Genomic DNA, 22,828 nt, shown 5'->3' on the forward strand with positions numbered 1-22,828 from the left:
AGAGAACCTTAGCTGAAATTTAACGTAATGTTCACATTTGAAAGTCCTTCTACATATTACAAAATTCTATCAACAATAATGCAGGATAGTTTCCAGAACAAGATGCTTGCAATTATTTGGGGGAGTTAGCGTAGGTAAAGCCAACCACCTCCTGCCACAGCAAGTCGTGAGTATATCAAGTACTTTTGTTAATAATAGAGACCAAACAAAACCATACTATTCATGTTGAAAGCACACATTTTGGGAGGATTCCCCAGTTGCTGGCAACTGGTATATTTGGAGTCACGAATATAGCACAGAACATAAACAAAGCCTTTAACACAAGGTTAACATAAGAATTAAAGGAAGTGAAAACAGCTCACTGGGGTTCAGATAGACAACTAATAAGTAAGTAGGAGAGTTGTGACTATGCTCACTTTGTAGAATGCAGGGGCAGGCAGAGGCCAAGATGCCAATCGATGTTTTCAAGAATGTGTGTAAGAGGTGCCACGGGGAGCCACGAGGACACTTCATTCAGAAAGCATTTCCAAACTATAGGAACTTCACCGACTTCTCCCCAAATCTTACTTTACTAAAGATATGCACATAGTTAAGAAGTTGCTTCAAAATATAACTACTCTACAATAAGCAGCAATGGTATTATTAATCTACTTTTGCTGGCACTCGCTGCCAGATCTCAAGAAGGTGACATCGTTGACCTACAACTTCTAAACGGTCGATTTTAGACTTTTTACTAGTTTCTAATGTGAAATTTCACCCTTGTCCTCTTTCCGGGTAACAGAAGCTTTTAATCTGGAATAAATCAGGGTTTCCAAATAATAGTATGGAAATTGGGAGAAAGAGCAACTATTATACATATCTGTTTTGAATACTACTTTGAACTCTATTTTGAATACTATGTGGAAATACACAGAAGTGATTTTTGCCTTCAAAATTTTATGAGCAGTATTTCTTCCCTTGGAATTTCTTCCACTCTCAGGAGTTCTTTCTCATTTTCCTTTAATGAATCAATGTTCTCTTTGATCCAAAAAAATTAATAACATTAAATTAAACTTTTATGAACATTTAAAATGCCACCAGTTATCACCACTTAAAATGACAGCAATATTTGCTGACATAGGGCTAACTGCCACATCACTGTCCTTGGTAAGGGCTAGATGGTCAGAGGAAGAAGAGAAATTCTGCTCAGAGCAATCAGAAAACACTTCGTCAATGGATGTGAGCACGAGTGGGATGGGAGACTCGGCTGTACCAGGAGCTGGAAAGAGGGACTTCAGAGAGGAGGAAAGAAAGGAAGAGGGCAGAAAAACAAGAAGGCATACAAAAGTAAACTATATGGACAATATGGAGGGGGAAGGAGAGGAGGTCTGAATCCATCTTCCGCAACACAATTTTCCCAATGACCTCGCAGAAAAGCTGGCTTCTGGCAAGCGTTAAATGACATGACTAGGAAGGCACAGGGGCTTGGTAAACTACAAAGAGCCCTGCATACATGCAGGATGCTCCTCTTATTGGAACCACTTCAAGTCAAAGGTCCCTGGAAGTTTCAAACTTTAGATGAGATGATTTGACTAACAGGGAACTCTTAACGGCGGGCCAGATGTCAGACAGCCGACACGATTTTTCTAAGCATACATGTTCAGATCCCAGGTGATAGAATTCAGGATGTGCCACATACAGTTTAAATAGGAAGAAATACAAAGAAAACCCAAGGGACTAAGTACCTCAGGCAAATCTTACTATTTCCTTTAACTGAAATAAAACCTTGCTTATACAGCCTAGGTAAAAAAATGAAAATAAAAAGGTTTAGAGGTGCCAGATAACATTTTCAGTCAAACTCAGGTATTTACAAAACATGTGCTGAAGAAATAGTATCTAATAAGCAGTATTGTTGGGTGTGACTAATGGCTAGAAACAGTCTTGTTGAAAAGAACACATTGCACTGGCTGACCAGCTGATGGGCATTATTAACAGTAATTAAATGAAGATGAGAAAAGTGCAATTTTCATGGTCCTTAAATGTGCAAATAGCTCCACTAAGTCCTTCCGAAACACAGGCTGAGAAAGGCATCCGACACAAATACTTCTCACGCCAGCGGCTGCAGACACAGGCAAACGAAGTGGTAGGGAGCCATCACATGTGAACACACATGCACAGCTCCTGTCGAGTTGTGAAACCTTCAACCAACACTGACTCTCCAGACAGAAAAAGGGGTCTATCTAGGCAGGTGGACACAGATCTTTTCTGTACAGGCACTGACAACTAAGATAAATATCATTATTAATATACCCAACACACCTAACATTTATCTTCCTTACCTAGCTAATCAATTATTTGAGTTGAACTATAGGTTGATATCATGCAAAGCTTAAAAGAAAATAAAACTGCCTTGTCGCCAGGCGGTGGTGGCTCACGCCTTTAATCCCAGCACTCGAGAGGCAGATCTCTGTGAGTTCGAGGCCAGCCTGGGCTACAGAGTGAGTTCCAGGAAAGGCGCAAAGCTACACAGAGAAACCCTGTCTCAAAAAACAAAAGAAAACAAAACAAAACAAAAAACCTGCCTTGTCTTCTCAAGACTAGGTAACAAATGTGAGATGAACCACTCTTCCTACATCCGTTTCTTTAATTTGTCCTCACTTTTCTTCCACCTAGAGAGCCAGTAAAAACTGAGAGAGTTTACAATAAAAAGCTGCAACTGACAGATTGTAGTTGAGCAGTAAAGCACCTGCCTGAGACATATGAGGCCTTGGGATGGATCTTACCACTGAAAACAAGTTTCTATTGCTCATGTGGACATCGCAACATTTGGTAGAGACGAGATTTTCAAAATGCATGTGAGATGTCACCCATACAGAATTCATTATATGTGAGAGTGGCAAACTCCAAGATTTTGATGTTACTAATAATTTCAAATAGTGCTACAATAGAAATATTAATTTTCATATTGAATACTAATAAAAATATTTGTTTTACATAGCACTCAAAATCTAAAACTTGGCACAATTAAGGTTCCTGAGAAACCACTGAAAACACATTCTGAGGGGTTTTCTGAGAATCTCTTACCAAGTTGCTTATGGCCTTAAGCATGAGGCCTCATGGGGACACAGGGACACCCAAAAGCCTCAGATATGATGACAACATCTCCCCTTGGACCAGAGGGAAAGTTTACTGCAGGTACAATATGTCTCCTTCCAGAGGGAACCTCATCAATATCAAAGGCTCCCCTTTAGTACTGAAGATCTCCGGGCTCCAGCTCAGGGTGCACACCAGTGTCACAGGGTCTCCACACTGTCCTGTAGCAGCTGGGGCAGAGGCTCAGAACAACTGACACACTGTTAGTTCTGAAACTAACAGTCAGTCCTAATTTCCTCATCAAAGACTTCCCTACCTTCTGCTTATCCATGAAAATGTAACAAGAACACTGGAACCCTGCAGTCCTTGGTAATACACTTTTAAAGAAATAAGCCTTGAGCCAGGCGGCGGTGGCACAAGCCTTTAATCCCAGCAGAGCCAGGCAGATCTCTGTGAGTTCAAGGCCAGCCTGGTCTACAGAGCAAGATCCAGGACAGGCACCAAAACTACACAGAGGGACCCTGTCTTAAAAAACCAAAACGACTAAAGCCTTAAAGCTTCCCCAGGAGATAACCTCTTGTGCGTGTGTGTGTCCATATCTGCTGATCTGTTTTGACAGATGCTCTCAGATAACACCACCTTCTCAATCCCTGTTCTCCTCTGTCTTCCTCTACTGTGGAGGTTGAAATTTAAATTATCGGTATGCCAAAACCCTTGAACCTCGGGAGTTAAAGCACATGCCTATCATATATGTGCTGCCCCCATTAAACCCTCCTCCTTCCTCTTCCATAGCCTGGGGGAATGCAGTTATATCAAGAATTCTTCAACCAGGAGAACAGAAAGGAACAGAAGGGCAAAGCTCAACCTTCAAGGAAGGGAATTACAGAGCCAGACAGCATAGACTTCTAATTACATAAACAACTGTCATCTGGGTATCACACGAGTCACCAAACATTTTCCTAACCAAGACAACACATACACTCAGTCTCTGTTGATAAAATACTTCTGATAGCTTCACGTCCAAAACCTAGCTCAGTACTTTATACCAGCAGCTAGCCAACTACAACCCACGGGCAAAACTCAGCCTGGCACATTTTGTGTAAATATGGTTTTAGCAGACCATAGTCATGCCAATTGATTTACACACATTTCCTTTCTAGAACAAAGGCAAAGCTGACTGGTTCCCAAGGTCTAACATATTTACTATATGGCTCAACGGTTTGTGCAGCCCTGACTCTAGCCACTTTTAGAAATAGTCGTTTACTCCCATTTAACATCTCTAAACCGATTCCCTATAACTAGACTTGATATTGTACACGGTGTAACGCTTTGTGTTTTAATATTAAAGACAGGAAATGGATGTCTGCCATCTACATGAAAAATGCATCCTATTTCTTTTTATTGGCAAAGTGAATAACTCTGCATACAGATTTAATGATATAAGTCATGGTTGCTTATATTGATTAGCTCTCTAGCATTTATCACGAGACGAGAAAACAGACATTCTTAATCAAGAATAATCACAGCTCTTAATAGTACAACTTTTGATTATATATGCTGATATTTCTAAAAGTTTTTAAAATAGAGATGGCATTTAAACATTAAGACAACAATGTATCTGGCAACATACGAAACTTTATTACTGAGCAGCACTGATTTCATCACATTTTTCAACATATGCATGTTAATCAATCAGTTCAGCATTCATTCTAACATAAGCCTGATTCTAAAAACTACAAAACTAATTTGGGCTTACAAGCCTTCCCAAAAAGAACTAAATAATTGTGCTTCTCCTATCCTATCAAGCAAAGTTTTTCACGCTTTGATGCCCTGCTAATGAGTTCCAACTTTCTTCCCCTGTGAAGTACAAATTTACACTTCCATATCTAGTCACCATTAAGAGCTGAACTGTATCTTCTAAAGAGATAAGTGGCATTCTAGGCTCCCGCTTACTTGTGACAATGACTTTACTTGGAAATAGTGTCTTTGCAGATGTAGCGAACTTAAAATGGGTTATTAGGGCTGATCTCAAACACACATTGACAGGTGACCTTCTGAGGAAAAAGGTTTGGATAGAGAATAAGCTAAGGGGTAGTGGAGGGGGAGGGGAAGAGAGAGAGGAAGAAAGAGGGGGGAGACACCATGTGATGGTGGAGGCAAGGACTGGAGTACTACTGCTTCCACACAGCCAGGAAGACCAGAGCTACCAGAGTCTGCAAGAGGCATGGCAGCATGCCCTCCCTGAAGAGGTGCCCAGGGCAAGGCCCTGCAGATGCTTTGCTTTCGATTTCAAAATCCAGAACTGGGAGAGAAACAAATTCTCTCGCTTGAGCCATCCGGGTGGTTGCACTTTGTGATGGCAGTTGGAAGAAATGAATGTCCATTTGTGGCTGCCTGCGTAAGTGATGGAGTACAACCGCGATCAGGTGTTTTGGACAACGCAGTTCAATAAGACATCTGACCATCGTTCAGTTTAACCTGGTCCTCCACTGTTCTACCCAACAGGATGAACTTCTGCTTGTATTATTTTAGTCTTTAATGAAGAGTCCTTTTGGTAATGACCTCCTATGTGTACCTTGCTGAAATGAGCACAGCCATAAACCAGTAATGTATGTGTGTTCACACAAACAAGAACGCAGGCCCAGACGATGTTAGCGGAACTGAAAATATTGAAAACTGAATCAGAAAACTGAAGGACTTCTACTGCACAGCAGACAGCCCTAAGCTGTACTCTAGCTACACCTCTCCAATTAGTGCTGAATGCTAATCCCTTTGGGTTCCTGAAAACTCTACTTCATTGTTAAATCACTGAAAAGCAAGAGTCCTCTCAGGGTAGATAGCCAAGCACTCAGGGGCTATAGTACTATCACTGTGGGCTTGTCTGCTTTATAAACAGACTTAAATTAGCTTTGTAAGAAACTGCCAAAGGAGCTTTCTCTAACTAAATAACAAATCTGCCACTTGAAAAACATCATTCATCAACCTTCTTTGTGGGAGTGTTGTTATTATGAAACTAAAAACAAGCATTCTTTCTTAAGTGCTTCTGGATTTTAATTATCAAATCTGAACGTCACCAGATATTTACCGGCAGGAAAACATCAATTTTAATAAGCTGCCTTAAGACTGAAAAACATAAAAGGTATTCAACCATAAAGCCAAGTTCACTGGAGTCTTGTGCGTTTGTTAATTGTCTTCTTTCATAATGGTTATCTCTGGAATTTATAAACATTTAATAAACTGGAATCTACAGGGTCAATGCCCCAATATAAAAATCCAGATAATATATGTGTATAAAATATAATCTGACTTGAAAGATATTAAAATAAATTGCAAAAAAAAAAAAACAAAACTGTAAGGAACCAGAAGTTAAAGGCTGGATGATATGAGGGTGGTGTGGAAATCAAATAAACCAAATAGGAACAGATACATGGATTACAAGCAAATATTTTATTAAAATGTTTTTAGGTGGAATTCTTTCTAAATAACACCTGAATCATTGTCTGTCCCCTTATATTTTGAAAAGAGGACACCAATAAAGAACTTGCAGCAAAATGGACAGTTTCACTTTTCATTCGAACACAAATCAACTGTCAACTAAAAATGTATTTTGTGTCTAGTAAACAAAGTAACAGGAGTGCAGTTAGCCACACACACTGGGCCATAAAGTCTTTTAACAGTCAAGGGTCTGCAGGCTCTCCTACCCATGCTAACAGTCTCTCTTTGTTGAACTCCAAAAACAGTTGTCCAAATAACTTTCTTGTGACCTCTACGTTAATGACGTGTTAAAGAAATGATTCCCTTCATTTTCAAGGCTTAGAGAAGGCTACTCATAACTTCTCAGATACATGAAATATTCTTCTTGGGAACAAATAAAAGGTTTACTTCACTCATTTACAGTTAACCAACCCTAGAAATAGGTTAAAGTTTCTTAAAAAAATAAAACTCCATTTCCTAACAGACAGACATATTTCTGCATAGAATATTAATGTTTTAATTACCGAGTTTTGCATTTTAAAAGACAAAATGCCTAAAAGACAGACAAGTATATGAAATTAAAATAGTAAATGTATTAAAATACTGGTGTTCAAAAGTAAATTGGTAGTCTACTTTGTTTCACTCAGAAATTGCATCTCTTTGCTTACAATTTGTATGTCTTTTCCTCACGAACTTAAGAAGGCTCTGATTTTGACTATTAGGAAGTAGAGATAGAGTTTATTTAAATAAATATAACTATTTCCTTTCTTGCAGTTAAATAATAGATATTTAAGAGAATAGAAGGCATTTGATAGCAGGACAATTTATCCTCCTGCCTCAGCCAGTGCAGTTATTAGAACTATCATCGGTATGGGTCACTATGCCAGACCAAATTTAAACATAATACACGTCACATTACTTTTGTTTCAAAGAATGATGACACAAAATAGTATGATTGAATGAAGTAGGTTTGTTTGTGGCATTTATCTCGTTAGATACTCTTTATTACTGGTATTATGGGGAGGATCGAAGGACTATTTTGTTTTTTCTGCTTTTTTTTTCAATTCAACTTTTTTAACTATGTCTCTTCAAAAAAGCAGTTCCAAAATGTTCTGGAGAGCTATCTCAGATACCACAGCCTGGGTACAGAGCAGTGGTAACAAGCCCATGAGGGGAAGGGTAGTTGATTAACATAGCAGATAGCAGCTTTTCCTTTGCCCAGCTTAGTCAGTGGACAACACAAATCTGCCTGATGTTTCTACAGTTTCAAATAAAGGCTAGCCTCTGAAAGGATTAAATTCTCTATGCTGAAACACACTCCCACTAAACCTTAATAAGCATGCACGTTATTATGTGAAACATGATAATATTGCTCCCTTCTATACAAGCATTTGCTCTGTTCTCTGAGAGTGGATTTGTCTTCTACAACACTGGTGTACAAAGAATGAATGAGGGGCTTTGAAATGATACTAATAAGACAACATCTATGCCGTCTCTGTTTGCATTTTAAAGCTTTTATTTTCTCCACAGACAGACTTTCAAATGCAGCGCTATTTTTCCTCATCTCCGTTAACTTTGGGTTCTGTTTTGGTACCAAGGCATGTGGGAGGGAAGGGCCTATATGGACCTGGCTCACTGAAGCAGTCCTAAAAACATGTTCATAGGTCATCCTATGTTGCCATCCAATACCAGGCTTTGGACAGAAGCTGATTAATGTTTACTTTACTGATGGAAGACAAAATTTACTATGAAAACAGACAACGGGAGAAAGGGCCAAGAAAATCACAGAAGGAAAGGTTATAGCCTTGCTCAGAAGGAATTATCCTCAGGTCTATGTGACGTTTGCCTCCAAAACACCAACCTGAGTCAGTGTCTCCTTTCCCCATCCTCTAAGCAGACTTCTCTCCATGCCCCTGCTGCCCACCATGTACACTCACACGCATTCTGTGTGTCACACATCACTATGTCCTTCTTCCCAGAAACACCTGCTCAGAATGAGTTCCACACCCCGCTGAAGATTCATTAAGCCAGGGTGAGCTTCAACTGCTTCTCTAAAACATGAGTAAACAACACATGGGCAAAGTGACACAAAGGAGTGTGACTGTACTACTCAAGCCTCGTGCCCTCCCCCGCCCTCCCCCGCCCTCCCCTGCCCTCCCAGCCTGCACATGCCTCTCCTCTGTCAGAAACCATCCCTCTGCCAATTCTTAAGGCAACAGCTTTCACTGCGCCTTAAATGTCTATTTCAGTACCAAATACATTTACCGAGCTGTAATTTCAACCTCTCTCCTTCTCTAGTAGTAACTAAGAAATACAATGAAAGCTGTTTGCTTATTTTACATTTATTTTACACTGAATGTCTGTCACATTAGGATGAAACTGCTTTAACAATCCAGGCCACTTGCTCTTTAGCAGTCAACTAGGAGAGCTCCAATTTCAGAGCTGATATACAACACTTTCTGTTTTTTATTTACATTTAATTTTAAAACAAAGCCAGAAGGAAGTACATTATTGACACATCAGATACACTGACATTAACCATTTTGACACACACCCTCTCATCCAACATAACTTTACCCAATAAAGTAGAGAATCACTTGAAGCAGTGCTGGTTTAAGTTGTTGAACTCCAAAAGATTGTTTCTACTTCTGTTCTTCATTAATATTATTAATAATATTACCGTTCTCGGTGAATAATATTACCGTTCTCGGTGAGCCATTGCAGAATCAAAGAAAAGACAGGACAGAGGATTTATATGAGTCCCAATAACCAGTATGTCTGACACGATCAGTGGTCACTCTACTGAACAGCACAGTCAAACTTCCACAATAACATTCTCAGAAGTTTCTGTAAGGTTCTACAAAGTTTGCATTTAGACTCCAAGGATGCTCAGCAGTGAATGTGCACAATTATATGACTGCCAGAGAAACACAAATCAGTAGTCTGTGTCCTTGGTACCTAAGCCAATGGTACATTATAAATTATCATTTGACAATTATCTAGTACAGAATTTGTACTTTATAAAAAGTTGGCTATAAACCATAAAAAAAGAGGTCACAGATGATAGTAAAATCCAACCAGGAAATATGCTATCCTAGCATACAAACTACTATATTTGACTTTCAAGACAGAATAATTAAATTTACTTGGATACTCAAACCATAGGTACAAATGAAGTTTACACAGTTGCCTATGATGACCAGAGAGTCTTACTTGACCTATCATGGTCTATGGAACTCTATACATAATCAAAAACATGTTATATGTGTCCTGTGATTTTTTTTTTTTTTTACAATCAAAGGTGTAAATATAAAACAGACCAGGTAGTGGTAATTATAAAAATCTCTGTTGAAATAATAAAAACTTCAAGTTTCTTTTGAGGACATCAAAAGTGGGATACAAGTTCTCCACATCAATCTTACATGCAGCTAAAACACTACTTCTCTACTCAAAGTTCTAGACCTGAGAGTTACACACTTTGTTGGCATTCTGATATTAAAAAGTGACTTAACTGGAATGCCAAGAACTTTGAGGTTAAATCTGAACATGAATTACAGTGACATTTGTAAAAAGCAATTTGGTTTGTTTTAGTTTTTTGTTTGTTTGTTGATTTTTTGTTTTGTTTTTGTTTTTTAGATCAGTGATACAAATACTATGTGAAAATTAAGGTTTTTACATCAACATCGGGATGTCAAGATTTTGGGCCATCTTTGAAAGCCTGTAAGAATAACAATCTCTATGGGCTCTCTCTACCTTATTGCTGGAACCTTGTGGCAATTCATATTTTCATTGATGGAGCTGGAGTTTTGAGCTTTAAAACTAAATGGCAACCAGGAAATTCCCTGCCCTCAAGATAGATAAACTGTCTTCCAAGAACATCAAGTGAGGAGCCCAGAATTACATCATCAGTTACACTCTGCAGATAAACCAGGGTTGTGAATGAGTTAGAAAACATTTGAAATAAACATTTATGCCATTTTACCTTTGGCAGAGGGCTTTGCTATGCCTTAACTTGATCGTTTTACAAGCTCTGTGTATTTGTTTGGACAGCACTCACAAACAATTCCAGAGACCCCATACCAAGATAACTAAATTTTCCATTATACAACCCTAAGCCATCTCAAACCAAATGAGGTTATGTTTTCTGATATAAAAGAAACATTACATATTTCTTAGAGGTTTTCGTATTTTAAGGAACTCAAATTCAGAGAGGTAAATGAATTCATCCAATGCTAGGATATGATAAATCTTAATTCATACTAGTTTTCAAGGTGGAAAGACTGTTACTATCAGTGAATATTCTAGGTAAATTTAAGATAGCTCAGAAAAGGGACAAGCTATCAGTTCCCTTATCTAGCTTAAGAGAGAGACGGAAATTGGAAACCTAAAAGACCAAGCAACAAACATCAATTCCCTTACACAAAGAATCCTGTTAGAGAAACCCAGCATCCTATTTGAAGTAAATATTTAGCTACTGGCAGGTCTGAAGGTCACTGAGAGACTCCTATCTCATAATCAGCTGCTTGAAAACCAGAATGACATTCCCCAGTAGCATCAGAAGGCAGAGGCAGGGGGATCAAGAGTTCAAGACAAGGCATGAGTGCATAGAAAGTTTGAGGCCAGGGCTGGAGAGATAGCTCTGAAGTTAAGAGCACTGGTTGCTCTTCCAGAGGTCCCAGGTTCAATTCCCAGCACCCACATGGCAGCTTACAACTGTCTGTAACTCTCGTTCCAGGATACTCCACATCTTCACACAGACAAGGCAGTCAAAACACCAATGCACATAAAATAAAAATTCAAAAATAATTAAGAACAGAAAGTTTGAGGCCATCCTTGTCTATATGAAATCTTATCTTCGAGAGGGAGAGATGGGGGTGGGTTGCAGAGACAGAGAAAGACAGATAGAGATACCCAGAGAAAGACAGAGAGCACAGACAGAACACACATGGACTACATGGAATGAACTGTATCATATAAGCCTTTCCCTAGCCAGTGGATCTAAAATATAGTATCTCCAACACCCGATGCTGATGGAGATAAGCACCAAGAAATGTCACTCATTATCGGTGGGAATGAAAAACAATACAGTCACTATGAAAGTCTAGAAATTACAAAGTTTAACACAGGGAAAGTCATGTAATCTTACAACCATGCTCCTGTTTCCACAGATGAACTGGATGTCCTGAGCAGCTGCAACAAGAGCTGTCCCAAGTTTAGGCAATCAAGGTACCCTTCAAGATGAGAGTGGGTGTAAAAACAAACTGTGACATAAGCATACAATGGCATATTCCATAAAATAAAAAGGGAGTTATGGAGCTATAAAAAGACCAGCAGGAGGCCAGTCTGAAAAGTTAACTTACTGCACACTCACTAGCTTGAACATAGAGCATTTTTGCCATTTTGGTTATAATTTTTAGCCTTTAACAACTGAGCCATTCCTCCAGCCCAACATAGGGATTTTTTATGGAGTGTGGGTAGATACACAACAAATATATATTTATAAACCATAGAACAATGAAAACGAACAGTAAACTCAAATACAAAGTGATCAATACTGATTCGTTGGCAGGACTATGGACCACACTAATGCAAAGATGGCATTGTGGTGAAGCTTCATTCTCAAGGCTGAGCATGACCACATCCATCACAGAGTAGATACTGCTCTGATGATCTACAGAAAACCTTGATGCCACAGGGATGGTAACAAAATAGACAGAAGCATACAGTGATGGCTCCATTCATAGAAATGGAGCTTTCTGACGTCTTCTCGTACAATGAAGAATTGGGCTCACCAGACCCTTGGCTCTGCTCACCTGACAGTCCACCTGTCACCTTCTCCTGCCTCCTAGACCCTCGGCCCTTGGTGTGCAGGGGGCAGTACAGGAAGAAGAAGGTTAACTAAAGATAAGATGCTAGGAATACGGCTTCAGAGTCATCACCCATGCTAGAGCGGAACTTTGAAGTAAAGCTCTCGTGATGGCTGGCACCCAACCTCTATACACAAGCCCAGTAATCACACTGGTTTACCAAGCTGGACTTAGGTGAAATTGTTTACTTGTCCTGTCAGTGGCCTATCTGGGGAGAAAAGGTGTTCATACGTCTTGAGGAAAATTCACACAAAAGATATAAACTGGAGAAGATTACTTGCCTGGGAAGAAGGAGGATGAACTACTGTGAGCAGTCTTCCTGAGAAACTCAAACTACTCTAATCAGTAGTCTACAGAAAGGCAAGAACATTGGCTCAGGTTCAGCTTTCCACCTAAACTTATGTCAAACTTAAATAATGTGAAAAGTAGAAACACAAGGAAATGACATATTCCCCCAAACATAGTCACGGCACTTCTGTTCACTCTGAGGTAAAAAGCAACATAAAGAACAGGAAATAATGAACAGTAGACATCCGATGTGTGCTCACCTGTCCTGTGACTGTTCTTCATACATCCTCTCCTTGCCTTCTTTAAAGAGCCGTATCGCTCGTTTGGACTTCTTCATTAGACTATCAATGTAGATTTTAAAATATTCATTCTCACTCAGTTGAGCAAGCTTCTGGTTGTCATCATATTTACTCAATATAAGTCGCAAGTGCTGATACGTATCAGGTAAAATGTCAAGTATATATGGTGGGCTATTTTTCAACTGCAGTTTGGGATTTTGGCACAATCTTACCTAAAAACAAAGAAAGAAAAAATATTTTATGGGAACTGTAATACTTTCTCTCATAGAAAAATGATAAACGAATAGAACTATGTCCCCTTTCTTTTCCACAATGTAATCTGTACTTGGAATTACTGATTCAGTTTACAAAGCAGCAACAAATACTTTGCTCTTAAAATAACCGAATCCTATCTCTTATTCCATGCAGACTTTCCTATATCACATCCTCATTTTCAACCCTAACATCATGATTATCTTTTCTATAATGTCCTAATATATAGAGTTTAATAGAATTCTAGTATCTTGCTCACTAATCACCTTATAATGCCGATACTCTTTTTAATGAAAGCAAGTGACCAATGAATAGCTAATTTTAAGACGCAATTTTACTCTATTAAATTCATGGCGAAAGCTACTTCACAGATTTTAATTAATATTTTGATCCATTGTTTCTGAACCCTGAGGAGAATTTTTTAGCAGATATGTAATTTTAACAAGCGAGTTATTAAGCAGTTAAACAGGTGTCAGGTCTCAACAAGTCTTTCCCCCTCACAGTGACTAGCAGGCCTATAAACATGTGACGTATACCGTTCGGTCATCCCACCAGGTGCCACCCAGTCACTGGAGCATTGAAGAGTAAGTGCCTCCTGCAGAACTGAAAACGTTTTCTACCAGAAAAAAAGAAGTGCTAATTCAAATCTACACTGCAGTCACTCTTTTATGTTAATATGACTTAGCCAGTAAAAAAAAGACCAGTTCATTCTGTCCCTAGGACTAGGGTATTGGGAACCCACCAATTCATTAATTGTAAAAAGATCTTTGGGAATTGCATAATGCTTTACTTAGGTATGAAAGCAGTACTTATGAACTCTGAATTTCTACCTGCAGGAAGATCTATTATGTCAGCGTAGCACAAGGCCCTGAGTCTCTCAGATATGTGGCTTTCCTTTAGCTTGTGTGCATGTTTTGTTTTTAGACAAGATTTCGGAGCAAGGTATTTTAAACACAATAAATTAAGAACCTTGTCAGCCTCCTTCCCATCATACTGAACCTCACATTTGATTGGCACTGGAGTGGCCAAAGGACATTTCTGGAAGCTGTCTAATAGGAAGCTGAGTTAGAGAGACATTTAGCACGGGTTTAGAGGCTTTGTATGCAAAGCATACAGTCATTTCCATAAATAGTAAAATTATGGTTGGCAGGCTGAAATAAGCCAGACAGAGAAAAATCCTGTGTGATCTCATTTATACACAAAATCTAAAAATGAAGACTTGAAATAACTAGAACCAAGTTGAAGGGCAGGGAGAAGAGAAAGTGAGGAAAGCAGGTCAAAGGGCACAGAGTGCAGTGAAGGAAGACAACCAGGTCTGGAGACCAAACTTAAAGTGCAGGGACCACGTCAGCAGCATCACCCTGCACACACACCGAAGTGGCTAGGGTAAAGGGCTGCAGACACTCTCACCGCAAAACAAAGTGGACGTGTTTACTCATTGGACTATAGTACCTCTTTCTCTTCATTGCTGTATCAAAAATGTGTGCTATAAACACTAAAGATACACAATACTTAATGAATGGAGTATTTTTTTTTAAAAAAAAATATAGCTTCAGGAACACACAAGTATCATAAAATTGACCATCCTGCCATGGGGCCAGGGAGGTCTACTTTCGTATGCCATCCAAATGGCCTCGTGGAAGCCAGGCTTGGAAGACCATGTGGGTAACAGAAGAGGCTGAGAGCAAGAGGCGGTGTGTGAGACAGGGTGCAAATATGTTCATCAATATGTGCAGTCTTGGGAGCTTTTCAAATTTTTAATTTTTTTTCCCTATAACTGTAAGGAAAATTCTCCTTCCTAATCAAGCTTATATAGTAATGTAGCCGGGACCCTTCAAATAATAATGGTTTCAGCTTTCAAAAAACATACATCTGCCGCTGGCCATGCACAAAAATGCTGTGACAAACAGAAAATGGGTGAACTGTTCTAATTTCAGGAAGCGTGAACACAAGTAAAAATTGGTCAACAATTAGTGAAATAAACCACCCTCGCATTATCACATCTTCTTCTGGGAAGATACCATCATAGATACATATGGCTTTTGTTGTTGCTGTTGTTGTTTTTCGAGACAGGGATTCTTTATGTAACAGCCCTGGCTGTCCTGGACCTCGCTTTGTAGCCCAGGCTGGCCTTGAACTCAGAGATCCACCTGCCTCTGCCTCCCAAGTGCTGGGATTAAAGGCACATACCACCACACCAGGCTCAATCATGGGTTTTTTTGTTGGTGGTGGTGGTGGGTTTTTGTTTGTTTGTTTGGTTGTTGTTGTTTTTTGTAACAAGAAAACTCTGGCTTACATTGTCAGGGATCGACCTTAAACAAAACCAGTTCCCACAATGACCTGTTGTATTATCCTATTTTCTCCCCCTGTATACAGTTCCTAAGTCAGAAGATTTTACAACATAGTATACAACTAGTATATAAAAGGTATAATTGATTGAAAAGAATCTATGTATACACACAGACACACACACACAAAAACTTGTCTTTTAAATTGTGAATCTAGCCTTTAATGACAGAACCACAAACACACACACACACTTTATATAAATGGTTTGACTGTGTAATATGCTTAATTTTCATAAGTGAGTTCTATAGGTATACAATTAACAACCCAGAGGTAAGGGTTTGACTTAAGTATAAGAGCATTACCTTAATTCTCCAGAGCTTTCTGGGCAAGGGTCGGGTGGACTCTCTCTTATTAAACAACAGCAGTCTCTCTAGAGTGAAAGGGCTGACAGAGCTGGCACAGACGAAGAGCGGCAGCTCACTCTGCCGTGACCGTGGACCACATGTCAATGATTTACACACCTAGGACTCAGCTTTTCAACTATTTGTCGACTTATGTTTTTATTATATTGTGTGTGTGTGTGTGTGTGTGTAAATGTGCAAGGGCATGTGGGTGGAAAGCGGAGAACAACTTGAAAGAACCAGCTCTCCTTCCACTACGTGGGGTCAGGGACAGAATTCAGGTCACCTGCTCGGCTGCCAGCATCTTCACCCACTGAGCCACATCTTACCAGCTCCAGTTTTTCAATTCTTGACAGTTAGCACGAGCACACATGAATTCCAAGCTCTTACGGAGGACCCGGCTGAATTTCAGCAACATGTCCTTGTAAAACGTCAGATTGATAAATTATTAACTTGTAAAGAGGGGACAGGGCAGCTTCAAATTCATTTGTTCCATTGGTTAATCTGTTAACTATTTAATAAAAATATCATGTATTTTTTAGATATTCCAATTATTTGTTTTTAATAGATACTTTTCAATTTTGTGGATATCTAATTCACTATTCTCCAAATGACATTTTTCTCACTTGCTTTTTTTATTGTAATTTCATGTGGAAAACACACTGCTTGATTAAAGGACAAAACTCTCTGAATAACTTCCATATACCAGGTACTAAGCTATGTGCCAGGAAATTACGGATGAGTAGAACATACTTCCTGCCTTAAGGAGTCTGGCAAATGAGACCCTGTTCTATATAATTAACTTAGGAGCAATGTGATTCTTGCTGGAAGGGATCTTAGAAAAGATCTCATCCAATCCATTCATTTCCAGATTTAAAAAGCTAAGAACTACAAAGATTAAGGGACAATTAAGAAACCATAGATCCAACACAAGAGCCTGCATCTTTTGAACCTCAGGCCCCTGCTTCTTTTGAACCTTGGACCCCTGCATCTTTTGAACCTCAGGCCCCTGCATCTTCTGAACCTCAGGCCCCTGCATCTTTTGAATCTCTGGCTCCTGCATCTTCTGGACCTCGGGCCCCTCACCTTCCTAACTATATCACAACTAAATTAGAATTAGGCATATAATTAATGATTCTCTTCCAAACTCATTACCACTTTTATTTGATTCCATTTGTAAATTTACATGAACTTCATGGTCCCTTTGTTAATTCAAGAAAAGTTAAGTATACATGCCAGGCACTTTGGGGCAGAAGGAAAGCAAATGATTAATCACAGACATGGAGTTTTCTAGTAGGAAAGGCTGGTGGCATAAGAAAGAATTACAAAATACAGAACTGTGGTGAAGTATGGAACAAAGCTCTAGGGGACAGAATGAGCAGCTAAGTCACATTCCCAAGGGCATCAAGAAAAGCATGCCTAAATTTGCAGAAAGGACTATTCCAGGTAAATCATTAGGCAAAGGCTTAAGAGACACCTGGATAAAGAAGAGGTTCATGCAGCTGTGCTAAAGTGTGGGAGCACAGGAAGGCTGTTAAGTATACAGTACAGAAGACCTGAAGAAGGGCCAGAATCAGTTGGTGTACCAGGACCCTGTAGGCGACACTGTTTTCAGAGTTCACACAGGAGAAAGTATACTGATGGAGCTGAGCTACTGTATGCCTTTGAGAGTGCAGTCCATCAGCTGGATTACTGCTAAACTCTGTGATTTATGACCGCTCCTGCCCAAAATGAATACTCCTATCCCAGGACGATGACTTCTAAACAGGTCAAATTCAATCCCATTCAATAAATATTTATTAAGTGCTTGCTATGTGCAAGGAACTACAAAGCCAAGGAAAGAAAAATAGCTTCTCTAAAAACAGTCTATTAAGGGGGAGGGGGGAAATGAAGCTTGCCACAAGGTTAAAGCTCTTCTAGAAACACCTAGGCTGCACCTACAATAAGAGCTGGTGGCTATACAACAGAGATTTCACAGAGAAATAAACCCATGTCATGCTATGCAATGAAGGACTAATTTAGGAAAATGACTAATAACTAAAAGAATTGGTCAACACAATCACTCTTCTTTTGAACCAGAAAAGAAAAAAAGAAAACAAATCAGGTTTAGAATTAAGCTGAAAATGTCATTGTAGTCATTGACCCAAGGGTTTTTGGACTTTTAAAGAGAAGTCTTTAAAAACCTTGAAAATCACTAAAAGCAACTTTCTCATTGTGACACGACAGTATTAAAACATGGAAATGCAACCTGCTGTGGGCTACTTCTCAGTACCAAGATGACTGACATAAGGATCGCCACTCGAGAGCCATATAAAACCGACACTCACATTTAACTCTACTTAAAGATGTTGAAGGGACCTCTCTGATCATATAGTCTATGTTGATTCAAATACATAAAATTACTGTTTAGCATCTACATACTTTACATATTTCAATAAACACAACATATGTAATCATACAATTAGACATTTTCAACTACATCAAAGCAAGGGCACAAATATAAAACCAGAATTTATTATTGCTATAAAAAACCTTCAAGCTATTAATTATTCTTGGAAGGTTCTTACATTTAAAGATTTTTGGTTGTGTCTTAATGAAAATTTACAGCCAAAAGGCAATAAAGAGGTTGTAGATAAGCTAACATGCCTTGCAAATTAGGTTAAAACCAGCTCTAAATCTATGAAAGAAGTTTTACAAAACTTCAGCGGTAAGCAACTGTGTTTATACTGTAAATAACTTTCATTCCAAAGCATACTTCAATTTATGGAACATTCAATGACCCTGAACCAAGTTACTTAATCTCCAAACCAAGTATGTATGTTGTGTTTACATGTGTGGGACTGGTGACTGGACCCAGGGTCACATTCAAGCTAAGTTAACATTCTATTACCATTGAGCTAAACCCCAAGAACCCATGCATCTCTCTCTATCTTTTTTAAATTGTATTTTAATTACATTTCTCCCTTCCCTTTCCTCCCTCTAAACCCTCCCATATACTCCTCCCCATTCTCCTTCAAATTCATAACCTCTTTCTTCATCAGTTGTTATTGTATGCATATATGTATTTGTTTATACATATATATTCCTAAATATAACCTTGAGTCCATATAATGCTACATACATTTGTTTTCAGGGCTGAATGTCTGTCACTGGACAAGTCCCAATGGATATAGCCACAAAACACTCCCACACCCAAGACTCAGGGAACGTTGCAGGAGAGAGGGCAGAAAGACTGTAAGAGCCAGAGGATCAGGGACTTTGCTGTAACATTGTGTTTCCTAGTAACACGAAAAGCTGTACCCATAAAGTCTCACCAACAGGACCCACCAAACATGAGTTGAACAGAGAGCACACCAATGTACATGCCAAAGTGTACAGGCGGAAGCCCATGAGGCCTCAACTCTACACAAAAAAACTACAGACAGCCGAGTAAAGCTGGGAGCAGGAAAGGTGGTCCTCTCCAGGGAAGAGCACACCAATTGGGTATCTTATAGTTTGAAGACAGTAGTGTGAACACCTTGCTTGCTCTTGCTCTGTGAACATCATCAGGGCTATCTTACTCTAGCTACATGAGTGTCACGGGAATAAAAAGCATCTGAATGTCTTTAGGTTCTTTCCATCTTAATTCAGCAACTTCCTAAACATATAAAAGTACAAAGGAATAAAGTATACATAAAAGCATCATAATACTACAGAGTAAGTATAAAATAACACAGCACTCTTCACAGCATATTAATTAGACAAAATGAAGTTAGCATATAGAATTGGCCATGAGCTTGAAACTGCTTATAGTGGGATTTAGAGAAGTGTAATTCCTTTCTGTTTTATAATGACAGTACCTTTAGGAGGTTAATATTAAAAGCTTATCAAACAACTCATTATAGTTAAAATATCCGTGTGTATTCATCTCTCCTGGAGAACTTATCTATTTTCTTTTCTAGTCTAGTCTTCTCACTTTGTACAGAGGGGTCCAGCAAGTGTTTGATAGAAAGAATACAAGAAAATATTCATGTAATTATTGAATAAATCTCCCCAAAACTGAATATCCGGAGAAGAGTTTGGTGGTACCAAATATAAATAGTAAACACCTTTCTGATTGACCTCCTGTGAGAGAAAGGTCACTCTACAGCAGTGTGCTTCACTATCCTACTAGAAGGGACACACACTGGGAACAATCAAGCCTGGGCCCTCGCTCTGTTTCCTTCTGGAAGTCTCACTGGTTTTCCTAATTTTTGAAACAAAAAATAATGTGAAGCACTCAGCACCACGCCCAGTATGAATCCATCTCTCATGTCTTTCTAGTTCTTCTTCTCCCTGTACTTTACATTCTATCACAACAAGGCAAAGTCCCTGCAGAGCTTATAAAAGCACAATAAGATAAAGGCTCTGGCCACTCTGCTCAAAACTGTGATCAAATTTTCTCTTTCTTCCTTTCTTCCTTTTTTTTTTTTTAAGAGTACTTTCAGCTGGTAAAACTTGTCATGCTATATGAAACCCTTAAAGAGTCTGGGGTGTTCTGTGCAGGAGTAGGACTAAAGACAGACCACTATTTTTGTCACCTTACATTGAATCTTCTAGTTTCTTCCTAGAGAAAAGAATCAGGGATAAAAACACCCACCAATCTTTGAACAGAAAAAATACTAAGAACTACTTTAACTGCTAGCATGTGATATTTTGATTCAGCTTAACAATTACTTAAATCTTAACATACCAAGTATGGTGGTTTGAATAGGTATTCTTGGCCCAAAGGGGGTGGCACTATTAGGAGGTATAGCCTTGTTGCCTGAAATGTGTCACTGTGGAGATGGGCTTTGAGGTACCATATCCTCAAGCTATGCCCAGTGTGGGACACAGTTGCTTCTGCTGCCTGGAGAACTCTCAACTCCTTCTCTAATACCATGTCTGCCTGCACAGTGCCATGAAGATAATGGACTGAACTTCTGAAACTCTAAGCCAGCCCCAATTAAATGTTTTCCTTGATAAGAGTTCCTGTGGTCATGGTGTTTCTTCACAATAGAAACCTTAACTAAGACACTAAGCTATACATGTTGGTCCAATATTATCTAAAGTTTCTTTCATTAATTAAAAAAAAAAAAGCCACCCTACAAACATACTCTAAAAAAATAAGCCTTAAGTATGATGAGGCAGAACAAATAAAAGTGACACGGTAGCATTATTATCATCACAGGATGTAATTGAGATGATCTTTAATGTGAAGGAAGGAAACAGGCTTCTGTTTATATTTATATTATTTACCTACTTCATTGCTAAAAGACTGGCCTATAATATACAACTTTAAGATATGGCTTAAACATTGCAAATATCTTAAACTACTTGCCAACCTAACAGGAAATGTACACATTCACTCAAAACTTCCCTGTATGTGCCTCACTTCCCTCTTGTCTACATGGAAATTATACTTATTTGCCAAGGTTAGCCCTTCTAGTTGTTTCTCTATGGCTTTCCCTTTCCACATTACAATCTAGAATGCCTTCAGTTATTCCTTCTTCTTGTACACCTTATATCTTGTTCTATCTCTGTCTTGCTCATGCATAGACACACACACATGAACTCGTGTGCGCGCACACACACACACACACATACACACACACAGATACACAACACACAATTAATTTCAGCCCTCAATAAATCCTCAAGCTATCATAACTTTCCTTGTTTTTTTTTCCCTGTTGCTACAGTTGTATAACCACTAAATTATCTCCATATATCTTCTAATCTGGCCACATCACAAGTGAAATTAATGTGCCAAAGTCAACAATAGCCTCTGATTAGGAAACCCAATGACTTCCTAAGTTTCACCCTGTTTAGTTACTCTACTTAAATTTAACTTTATAAGAACCTGAAGGAATCTTAACTCCGTATTTAGCATCAATTCAAAACTGTTCTTTTTCTACCTTTCTATTCTTATTCTATGTCAATATTCCCTTCCCTTATAATCCCTAAATACTCCCAATAACTGCCTTTTCTTTCTGACTCCACTGCTCTGCCTCAGAAATCCTCTGAGCTGCTACAGCTTGAGATGCTATGCCTCTGAACACATCTACCAAATACACATCCTGGTTTCAAATTCTCTGTGAATTATATACCCAACATTCTCACTTCAAAATCAACTCCTCTCTCATAGACCATACTCAACGCAAAACAAACAGAGCAACCTTCAAGCTCGGCCTTCCTTTCCCTTCCTGGGCCCCATCTCGGTAGGGGCTCCACGGCCTTCAGAGTCAACTGGGCTGAAAACCTCCAGTCACTTTCACTTCACCTTCTCTTTCAGTCTCCAGCCCTCAGGGTTCTCAGAACTGGAGCTTTGCTTCCAAATACCTTCCACTCTTGCCACGCACTTGCTGAACCCACTGCCACTGTTCTAGACCAGTTCTTTAGGATTTCTTACCACATTTTTTAATTCCCCCTCTCTCATTCTTCTTTAACATTACTCCAACCTTCAGTCAGTAGAGTAGTATATAAAGACTAGCCTTGATTTCTTTCTCTCCCTGATCAAAAGTTTTCAACAACTATACACCAACCAAATAAACTGAATCCAAATTCTTTAATGAAATTTAAGTTTCTATCATCCTTTTCTACTTTTCTCTCTCTAACTCAACAGTTTCCCTCTATGCTTCCCTTCTATCCCCCACCCCAAGTTCAAACCATCTTCTAGAACACTTGGACAGTCCCTTTCACCCCACTTCTTGCCCCCAGCAAGCAGCAGTCACCTCCACCAACAACTAGATATACTATTACATCATATTAAAGCACTTATTTAATATACTGTGTGATGCAATTATTTACAAATGATATCTGACCATAGCTAGGATTTGAAAAAAAAAATCAGTAAAGAAATTGACAGCGTATAAAACAACTTTTGAAA

At 39.0% G+C, this 22,828-nt stretch overlaps 1 protein-coding gene across 1 annotated transcript in view; it reads right to left on the bottom strand.

Annotated features, from left to right (window-relative positions):
- The window catches only part of Cblb (Cbl proto-oncogene B), a 193,593-nt gene that overhangs the window by 164,877 nt on the left and 5,888 nt on the right, over positions 1–22,828 (bottom strand). The window contains exon 3 of the mRNA XM_059276843.1: positions 12,962–13,212. Within this exon, the coding sequence (XP_059132826.1) occupies positions 12,962–13,212 (251 nt within the window). The remainder of the gene's footprint in view (positions 1–12,961; positions 13,213–22,828) is intronic.

Source organism: Peromyscus eremicus, chromosome 12, assembly GCF_949786415.1.
Source record: "Peromyscus eremicus chromosome 12, PerEre_H2_v1, whole genome shotgun sequence".
NCBI lineage: Eukaryota > Metazoa > Chordata > Mammalia > Rodentia > Cricetidae > Peromyscus > Peromyscus eremicus.